General features: G+C 32.2%; 2 protein-coding genes across 2 annotated transcripts; one reads left to right on the top strand and one right to left on the bottom strand.

Annotated features, from left to right (window-relative positions):
• Positions 1 to 4,346: 4,346 nt before the first annotated feature.
• LOC131036997 (uncharacterized) lies at positions 4,347 to 5,260 on the bottom strand. The gene is made up of 2 exons (XM_057969021.2): positions 5,146 to 5,260; positions 4,347 to 5,003 (listed from the first exon to the last, which is right to left on the bottom strand). Exons 1-2 carry the CDS (start codon positions 5,226 to 5,228, stop codon positions 4,670 to 4,672), a joined length of 417 nt encoding a protein of 138 aa, XP_057825004.1. The 5' UTR covers positions 5,229 to 5,260; the 3' UTR covers positions 4,347 to 4,669.
• A 2,198-nt stretch (positions 5,261 to 7,458) lies between these two features.
• On the top strand, positions 7,459 to 8,204 carry LOC131036996 (uncharacterized). Its single transcript, XM_057969020.2, has 2 exons — positions 7,459 to 7,622; positions 7,781 to 8,204. Exons 1-2 carry the CDS (start codon positions 7,540 to 7,542, stop codon positions 8,112 to 8,114), a joined length of 417 nt encoding a protein of 138 aa, XP_057825003.2. The 5' UTR covers positions 7,459 to 7,539; the 3' UTR covers positions 8,115 to 8,204.
• Positions 8,205 to 10,355: the final 2,151 nt, after the last annotated feature.

The raw sequence follows: 10,355 nt of genomic DNA, 5'->3' as shown, positions 1-10,355 counted from the left end.
GTGTTAAAATGGCACCATCATTGATAGCATTTTTTTTATTCCTAAAATCTATATATGTCATTAGTTAGTTTATCATTTTCTCCATATACAGCTTGACCTAACCTTTGAAAATGAGGGCATTTTTAACGATAACACTCTTTTCTATGATCTCATGAAAAAAATATGTGCAATGAATTTGTAATTGAAATGACATCTGCTAATATAATATTTGAATAAATATGTTGATGAGTTGTTTCTTAAGAACAGGCCGTGGAATTAGCAAGTACTCTCAACCTCTATAAATAACTAGAAAAAAAATTCTCCATTATGTCGTTTGAGTATCTAGAGGTCCAATATGACATCCACATACTCTATTGTGTAGGGGAAATGTGCCACAAAATTTTCAAACAACTCCATGAAAGTGTAGATTGACTCATTGTGAAGATGCTTAATTGCTCTGCCAAACTATGAGAGAACAAGTGGAGGAGGTAAATTCTATTGTATGCTACTTCTTGACATGCCAAAAAAATATTTTACATGGTCAATAGGGTTCCCACTTCTCTTACATTGATTAAATTTACAAATTTCAAAGTTTTATGGGAAGGGTACCATTGAGATAGAATAGTTTTAGTATTAGGGGCCCATAATTCCTCAAACTTAAATTGTTTCATAGTATTAAGTTCATTTATAGGTCCTTATAAACTAGAATATTAAATTTCAAATAATAATGTTCAAAAATTTATAATATCATTTTTCAACTTGCAAAAAATAAAACAATTCACACACTATAAATAAATAAAATTTATATCATTACAAATAAAAATATATACTCTTTTATTTAAGATATCAACTACTTAGGCAAAAACCAAAATTTAGACTTTGAAGAAGCTATATTTTAAGAAAGTCAAGGACTAGTTGAAGGAAGATCTTCATATTAAGGCATGTGAACAAACAAATATTATGACAAAGACATTCAAGAGCTAGTGAGTGATTGTAAAGGAGATACAAAATATTAAAAAAATACCAAGCTAGAAGCCGAGATCACAAATATGAAAGAAAACCAAGAGATTCTAATGAGAAATATATGGGAGCTTATGGATTACTATAGAGACTCTATTAGGAATATAACCCTCATCATATAGGTTCTCCAACAAGAGTTGGAATGCCATAGAGATAAGAAAAAGAGGAGATGTGATGTGGAGCCCAAGGATCAAGGTAGCCTCCTACAACACGTTTAATAAAGACCAAAGTATCTAATTGCGTTCCCTAATTCTCCCACTTATGTTAAAGGGGATATTGTTAATTAGGTGTCAAAGGGTGTCTCCTTTGAGGAGCGAATGGATATCCTATAGAAAGAATTGCAGGCTATTAAGGGGTCATGAAGTCTCTTAATGATAATTAACAATTATTTGGTTTTCTATAGTAGTCTTTTATTTTTTGACTGTCCTGCTCTAAAATCTCTTTGCCTTTTGTTTTTTAATCAATCTCACTTCTGTGAGATCCATTTAATTCGCTTTGATAATAGTTATGTAGTAAATTTGAACCCTTCCTCATACTAATCTAATGAAAACTACTTTGATTACTCCACAAACTATGATTTATCAAAACCATCGTGATATATACCTATCTTCTCCACTTTTTCTTAAATAAATAAATTAACCTATTGTAATTAAGTTTCCCACATTCAATCTACTTTGGTAGGAATAACAAACATTTACTAAATTTTTGTTTTAAGAAAAAAAAATCATCATTTGCTAACAAATAGTATATATCAATTACCTTTGTAGTGCCAACTTCAATGGAATAAAGTACTTTTGTCCTTAGTAGTTTTGTTTAGCAGGGAACCTTCCTATTGCAATTGAGAAGTGTCATGCATATAAATGGAAAAATATATATGATATAGTCCATGTCCATTTCTAAACGGCATTTGGCCTTTCACAAATTATGATAATTTCAAATATAGCACAACACACTAACAAGAACTACTATCATCATTAAACAAAGGCCTGAGACTGCAACACGATGCAAAGACAAACCAAGTGACAAATACATGACTAATTTCAACTTCATTCACTTTGTGTGCATTTATTTTTCTAAGTAATACATAGAGTAATCTACACCAGAACTCAATAGCTTCGATCGAACCTCCAAAACAATATAGTTGCCAATTATAAGAAAATTATAACACATAAAAATGAATAGAATAAAAGTATTGCTAACCACTTTGGTATTTACTTTCATATAATTTATGATTGAAATAATTGAAAATTTACAAAAAAAATTTAAATGAAATAAAGAAAACAAAATTATTATTTAAAGACATCTGATTTTATTTCTATTATAATAAATATATATCTTTTTTTAATTCAATAATATAATATTTATTTTACATCGATATTTTAAATCACACTATATGATCCATCATGCATTATAGAAAACTTGAAAAAGAAACATGCATTCATACTAAAAACAAACTATAAAATCAAAAACAAAAAAAATTGCATATTTAATCTTTCAGCTTTACAAAATTTACAAATCAAGCAAATATGAAACATCCTTTTCACTAACCATGGAAAGTAACCACTATAAATCACAAATATTGGTCAGAGTAAATTGAGTATTAGCAAGGTATTCAAACAACATAAGAGCCAAGTCCAAACTAAATTTCCTATGTTAATGAACAGCTAGTCTCACAAAATACAAAACTGTATAGATGGTCTACACTATAACTTTCAACTCTATCTATTTGGAAAGCATTTATTAGTTGAGCTCATCTTTTTCAGAAATTAGAGAGTAAACCATTGCAATCAATGATAACTTTATGGATATTTCTTCAGTACTGTAAGTATGTTCAGGATTTCTCTGCTTCTTCAGCTCATTGGGTATCTGTACATTAATGCCCCCTTGGTATTGTGGGTCATGTTTGTACAATCTCCAAAACCAGCACAATTTCTTATCTTTTAAAAGAATCCCTGATTTTAATCTTAACATCAGAACCTGGATCCTCCTCTTGAATACTGAAACACCAGTCACACACTTCACCGATACTCTCAATTGATATGTGTTCCCATAATCTGCTCTGCTGCAATATCTGACCAAAAGAGCCAAAACAAAAAGATCAAAACTGATAGTCCTTGCTCAAATGGAAACAATAATTGACATATACAAGTTGAAACTTTTCTATCTAAACTTGAATAAATTGTGAGCATTAAGGAGGGCAAATGCTATTTTACACAGGCTGAAAACGCATTATACATTTTCTGCATTGGAGTAAATACACTTGAAAGCCCACGTAACCACACAGTCTGCACTCCATCATTATTTTTTCTTCTTCTTCAATTGATATGGTAATTCTGAAACTAAAAAGAGCAGAATTCTTGTTTGACAGAGACGATTTTCTATGACAGAGACGATTTTCTTCAACTTCTGGTTTTGAACTCGATTTCTCTATCATGATGTGGAAACTCTTGGATGCGATTTTTCTATCATGATGTGGAAACGCTTGGATGCGATTTTTGTTTACTTTGAAGTCAACGCGTATGTTTCGGCCAACGCGACTTATGTCGTTTACTTTGAATATGTGCGTTATGTGGAGGAGGGGACTGGACACCATCTTCATATTGTGAGTTGGTTTAGAAAGAATATCAAACGATCTAATTCAGAGGCAGTAGCAAGAATTATTAATATTTTTATTAGAGAGATTTTTCTCATTATAAAATATGCTTTAGTTTATTTGTTTCTGTCATGACATGGAATTATTGAGAAGACAAGAATTTTAATGGTGATTAATTTTTTTAGACAATTGAATTACAAGGATTTGCTACATAAATTTTTATTTGGTTGTGTGTTATGAATAACTTTAACATTTTTAATCCAATATTTGGGTATTTTACCTGTCTATTATTAGCTTTGCAGGAGGTTAGCAGATACATTGCAGGTTAGCAGATGCATTGCAAAAATCAAGACAAGAGAATACCTGAATTTCCAAATTCAGAATTAATGTTGTGTGCAACTTTGCAGACATTGGTATTTGAAAAACAGTTTTACAGTATTTTTATTAATTAACCATCATTATTAGCACATGTCTAGATCATGGAGTGCAGCTGATGCTATGCAACGTGAGCAATCAATTTGCAGTACGTCAATTAACGGCAATCAATTTGCAGATAACAGGATGAAATTTAAGCAACGATTGCCTTGAGAAGAGAGACGAATAGTCCTTACAATACCTCCAAATCGAATATACATGAATGGAACAAACTCCAGCTCAATATGAGGGAGAGGGGATTCGACAGATCTTCGACCATATGTACTGAAAAGGTGGAGAAATTTATTCAAAAAGTATGAAAAAGCTAAACATAGCCAGGATAAAAGAGTGGATTTGCCAAGATGTCATGCTATAAACATTTGGAAGAATTTTTTACAGAAAGAGCCAAAAGAACTCCTTACAAAACCCCTGTCAAGGTGGTGGTGGCGCCTCCACAGCCTCTTGACAAATTCCAATGTTCAATTTTCAGCTAAGAGTATGATTTTCGATTCTCTTTTTCTATACCCATTTGATGGTCTCACAAGACACAGAACTGAAAAGATGGTCTAGACAATAACTTTCACCACTCTCATTTGGAAAGTATTTATTCGTTAAGCTCCGATTTATCAAAAATTAGCTTCTCTACAATGTAAACCATTGCAATCAACAGACAATTTCATCAAGAAGCTTATACTTCTTCCCAATTCTTCTTTCAGTACTGTATATAAGTTCAGGATTCCTCTGCCTCTTAAGCTCACTGGCTATCTGTCCATTAATGCCGGCACAAGATTTTCTCAAATTTCTCTTGCCTTTGCTATTGTGGTTCATGTTTGTACACTCCTCAGAACCAGCACAATTTCTCATTATTTTAAAAGAATCCCTGATTTTAATCTTAACGTCAGAGCCTGGATCTTCCTCTTGAATACAGAAGCACCAGTCACACACTTCACTGATACTCTCAATTGATATTCTCTCATAATATGCTCTGCTGCAATATCTGAACAAAAGAGCCAAACCCACAAGATCAAAATTGACAGTCCTTGCTCAAATGGAAACAATAATTAATATATACCAGTTGAAACTTGTCTATCTAAAATTGAATAAAATGAGAGCTATAAGGAGGGCAAATGTTAATTTACTGATGTTGAAAACGCATTAGACATTTTGTGCACTGGAATAAATAGAGTTGAAAGCCCACGTCGCCACACAGACTGCACTCCATTATTATTTCTTCTTCTTCTTCATTTGATATTGTAATTCTGCAACATAAAAGAGCAGAATTCTTGTTTGACGTATACAAGGGGTTAGAAAGTATACGAGGGGTTAGAAAGTAGTGTGAATTTGTCAAACTTAGCTTTTCCACGAAACATCCGTTGGAGTAACGATTCGTTCCTATACGACTAAGACAAGTTTAGACTTACTAAAAAAATTCTCTGTTTTATTTGGATGTCACTTCTGATTTTATTTTGATTTTTTTATCATGCTGTGGAAACTCTTGAATATGATTTTTGTTTACTTTGAAGTTAACGCGTATGGTTTGGCCCACGCGACTTTGCTTTACTTTGAATAAGTGTGTTATACGGATGACCTGGACGCCATCTTCCAAAGAATATTAGGGAGATTTTTCTCGTTACAAAGTAGGGATTTTTTTTTTAAATTGTTCTAAATATAGTGCTATAAAATGAAATTTATTTATTTTGTATAAGTTGATCTTAATATGACACTTACCATTATGAATAATATTATATTTTAGATTGAATAAAGTTAGTTTGAATTCTTAGAATCTGAGTCATAGCTTGAGTTTCCACTAAATCTGGGAGACAAGCCATGAATCTGGAAAAAAAGTTTCAGCTGAGGGTGTTTGAGCCGAAACGGTACTGCAAACCAATATGATGACATATACCTTCCTCTTTCAAAATGTGATGGACAACTTGACTTACACATAAATTTGTACAAATAAAAATGCTCTCATGCCCAAGAAGATAAATAGTGTCATGTGCAAGTGCAACCTTCAAGCTAAGAAAAAGTCATCCAAATCCTATAACCTAGATGTACCACAATTATTGATGTATTCATCCATTATTAAATCATAAATCTAATATAAATATAATTTTGCATCCTTATTATATAATTTCAAATTTTTGAAATACTTAATGTGAAAACTAGTAATTTTCAAAATGCCCTTTTAAGATTTTTCCTTCAACATATTTTAACATTAAAAAATTTCTAATAATGAATTGATCAATTACTTGTTCTCCTTATACATCATGAATTCTAGTTCAACATGGTGCATATGAAAACACACAACATCAACATCAACATCAATATACTCAAACTATGATCTCAATAATATGTCCTTAATAGCAAATGAGATTCACTCTAAACCAAGATATAAAAATTTTCTCATATCAAAATCTTAATGGCTGAAATCAACCAAGTCACACACTTTCACATCTATCTTTCTCATTTTTAACAATAGGTGGCTAACATACACCAATTTCACAAGTGTTGACTCCCACTCCAATACGCAACCAAAGGTGAAGAAGGATGAGTCTATTTGACTTGTTTATAAAAATGAAAGAGTTAGCCCTCGAATTTACATAGGTCTTCTATACAGAGTCAACATCCAGGGTTTTATACCACTCAAGGGATTAAGGATTTTTAGATTTGTGATTTGCATTTAAAAAATAATTCACATTTAATATATAAATTTAATAGTAAATATTAATTTAAATTTTAAAAATAAAATATTTATTACCCAAATCCTATTATACTTACATATGAACGTAAAATATTAATAAATAAAAACAAAAAGCATTTAATTTGACACACACTTAAATACATAAAAAGCAAAAGATATTTTATTATATCTTTTAATTTAATTTTATTTCTCTTCCTATACATTCAATTAACTAATTGTTAATTATTTAGTACTAATTATATTTCACTTCTATCTCATTTTTTATTGATCAATCAATTTGAATCCACCTCTTTTTCAAGTATAAGAATAAAAATAAATTTAAAATATAATAATAATTATTTAAAAACATAAAATTAATACTATATTAAAATATAATAATATAATCATAATTTAATAATAATTTAATATTAGTTATAATATCATAATATATTAATAATTTAATATTAATTACAATATAATAATATAATATATTTAATTTTTAAATGAAATAATGAATGAATATATCTTTCACATACTTTTCTAAATATGTTCTTTCCTTTCAAAACCAAAAGAGAAGTAAGGTGCATGCATATATATGGAAATCAACTCAAATATCTTGTAGCGTGTTAATGACGGACTCTATTAAGTCCACCCAAATGTTGCTTCCCCGAATTCCTCCGTTTTTTAATGAAATGTTGCTTTCCCCGTCCTCTTTATTCTATACGTGAACGAAGCAATCTGCTATTGTAGGTGTGCACTATACAATCTCAATTACAGAATAAGAAGAAACATTAATGGAGTGCACTATGTGTGGGGATGTGGGCTTCCAGATCTATCTATTCCAGTGCACAAAATGGAGTGCACTATGTGTGGCGATGTGGGCTTCCAGATCTATCTATTCCAGTGCACAAAATGTCTAGTTCGTTTCCAGCATCAGTAAGATAACAACCACTTTCCTTATTGCTTCCATTTTATTCAAATTTAGATGGACAAGTTTCATGTAGTATATGGTAATTTAGAAATGAGAATCCATTCTGTGCATTTGTGGTAAAGACCTCAAATTTTGATTCTATGGTTTCGGTTTTTCTAATCAGATATTGCAGTAGAGCATATTATGAGAATGTATCAGTTGAGATTATGAGTGAAGTGTGTGACTGGTGCTTCACTATTCAAGAGGAGGATCCGGGCTCTGACGTTAAGCTTATGATGAGGGATTCTGTTAAAAGAATGAGAAGTTCTTCTGCGTTTGGAGAGTTTACAAACATGACCCACAATAGCAAAGGCAAGAGAAATTTGAGAAAATCTTGTGATGAAATTGATGTAGAGATATCCCAATTGCTGAAGAAGAAGAAAAAGCCTGAATTAAGAGAAAGTAGGGAAAGAAAAATTAAAAAGAGATATAAGCTTCTTGATGAAATTCTCTGTTGATTGCAATGATTCTCAATGCATGGAAACTATTTTGACTATTTTGATTATAACAATATAGGAAACCTACTTTGCTTTGGAATCATCTTTCATGCTGATTTGTGATGATGTTGTAAAATTGTTCATTTTACTTTCAATATTATTTGTATTTTCAGAAATTACTCTTTCTAGCTAAAATCATACTTTGAATTATATAAGATCAGTTTATCATGAATGGCAGAGGATGGAAGACCAAATTCATAGTTAGCAATCCCTACAAAATTCGGAGTTCACATTCCATATTGGAATAGCATTTGGTTTTTAGAAAAATATGATGTTCTTACATATTACAGAGGACATTGTGACAAAAACTTCTATAACCACCCGTTCTTGTAAAGTGGCGGTTTTCTCGGACAAAAGAATATGGCAGGTTTGCTGAATGGTCAAGAAATTATGGTTCGTTTGACTTCTTAGACGGCCTGTTTCTTTTCCCCATAGCGTGGTAAACAAGTCTAATTATTTAATTGGTAAATTTTCTTCAGTGTTTTTCAATTACCTATTTCTATGGTGTGAAGTGATGCAAACAGTTAACAGGAGCAGTGAATGGCTAGTGAGAATGTATGTTATTTTTAAATCTTTCGAAGCTTCAAAGCATTCTACCACTATGAGATTAATGTTTCATGACACTTCTCACTTCATCTATGTAATACAAGGAATCCATGTCAAATGTATTATGATTTACAATTGTTTATTACATTTATAATTATTTTCATTTATTCAAATTAAAAAATATTCATTAGTATTATGTGTGATTCTGTAACTGAGTTAGTATGATTGTTGGTTTCTAAAGTAGTGATTGGTGGTACAAATTGCATATTGACTTTTTCAAGTGGTGGCTAGTGGTTGGAATTTGATATATTGTTAATATAAAGATGCATGTTGTTTATGTGAGATTTTTTTTTATAAATTGACCACATTTTATCTCATCAAGTGTTGCCAATGTATGCATGGATAATGTTCATGAGCCAATGTATAGAAGGTTAGAGAGAACATGCTTAAGATTGAGTAGTGTACATCCACTTAATGATCCAAGTTGCTTCTAGCTCGATATTAGTAACACAAGAGTACACACTACTATAGAAAATATTTAATCACGAGTAATAAAAAAGATGTTTTTTAACCTTCTCTCAGATTTTGTTCAAATGAAATTCTTAACACATGATATAAAATACATCTACCAAAATGAAATATTTACAATATGATGTCGACATCATAATGAAGAAAGGATTTTCATTAGATTTTAATTTTTAATGTTATTTAATTAAATAAAATGATTATAGATTATTTAAGGAGTGAGTTTATTAATAAAGTTAGTTTCCTATGTTCATGAACAACCAATCTCACAAAATACAAAACTGAATAGATGGTCTATGTAAGGGGCTGTTGTCTCGGGGAGACCAGTATGCTTCTGGGGTTATAAGTCCCTTGTTATTCTCAGCAGGTGGTAGTTGTGGTGACGGACATATGTTTATTGCCAAGCTACAGATGTGTGAGAACTGGACAAAAAACTTATATAGGGGGAAGCAGAGTACCCCGACCGTTCACGAGAGAATGTATCTACATTGTGCTTTACTTTCCCACAGGCGAAGGTTCATGGTGGAGAAATCCAAGGAGGACCAAAACAACATTCCAACGAGAAAAGGTGTTCAGAGTGATTGCAGAGCAGAGGTGAAGTAGGAGCAGCAGCAGAGTAGCAGAGCGACTTGGAGTCCCCGTTTAGGGAGGGGGCCTGGGTCTTGTACTGGGTAAGTCATCGCGGGCTCACGAGAGAGTCAGTGGTGCGCCAGGTTGAGTTCCAAAGGAGACAGGGTCTTTGTGGATCAGGAGTTTACGTGAGAAGCTACAGCGAGGGGCGAGGTGCAGTGGTGTTTGTACCGGTGTTTCAAGAGTGGACGTTGATCCAGGGGCGGGAACTTGTAATCGAGTGCTGGGGAAGTACTCGGGGTAGTGACCAACGATATAGTTGGAATTGTTTGTAGACTAGGCCAGGGGCCATTCTTCAGATCAATAAAGCTATCTTATTGCCCCAACATTGTGTTATTGTGTAAGGATTCCGCTGTGCAAGTTTGTACGTGTTGTGCAAGTGTGTGTGTGCAGGTTCTGGAGCTTGGGAGTGCTTATAGGCGTAGTCCGAGTTCTTGGAAGTGCTTGGATCTCACAGACAAGTACCTAAAAGATCATCGGTGCCGCACAAGAAAACCTAGC

The sequence above is a fragment of the Cryptomeria japonica genome, chromosome 11 (assembly GCF_030272615.1).
Source record: "Cryptomeria japonica chromosome 11, Sugi_1.0, whole genome shotgun sequence".
Taxonomy (NCBI): Eukaryota; Viridiplantae; Streptophyta; class Pinopsida; order Cupressales; family Cupressaceae; genus Cryptomeria; species Cryptomeria japonica.
The sequence above is the reverse complement of the archived record's forward strand: the minus strand, read 5'-3'. Positions and strand labels throughout refer to the sequence as shown.

Bases quoted from the DNA above. Each gene is read 5' to 3' on its own strand.
- LOC131036997 (XM_057969021.2), bottom strand. From the start codon at position 5,228: ATGGAGTGCAGTCTGTGTGGCGACGTGGGCTTTCAACTCTATTTATTC. The intron at 5,004-5,145 runs GTAAATTAACAT...TCTTTTGTTCAG, and splicing joins CTAATGCGTTTTCAACATCA to ATATTGCAGCAGAGCATATT.
- LOC131036996 (XM_057969020.2), top strand. From the start codon at position 7,540: ATGGAGTGCACTATGTGTGGCGATGTGGGCTTCCAGATCTATCTATTC. The intron at 7,623-7,780 runs GTAAGATAACAA...TTTTCTAATCAG, and splicing joins CTAGTTCGTTTCCAGCATCA to ATATTGCAGTAGAGCATATT.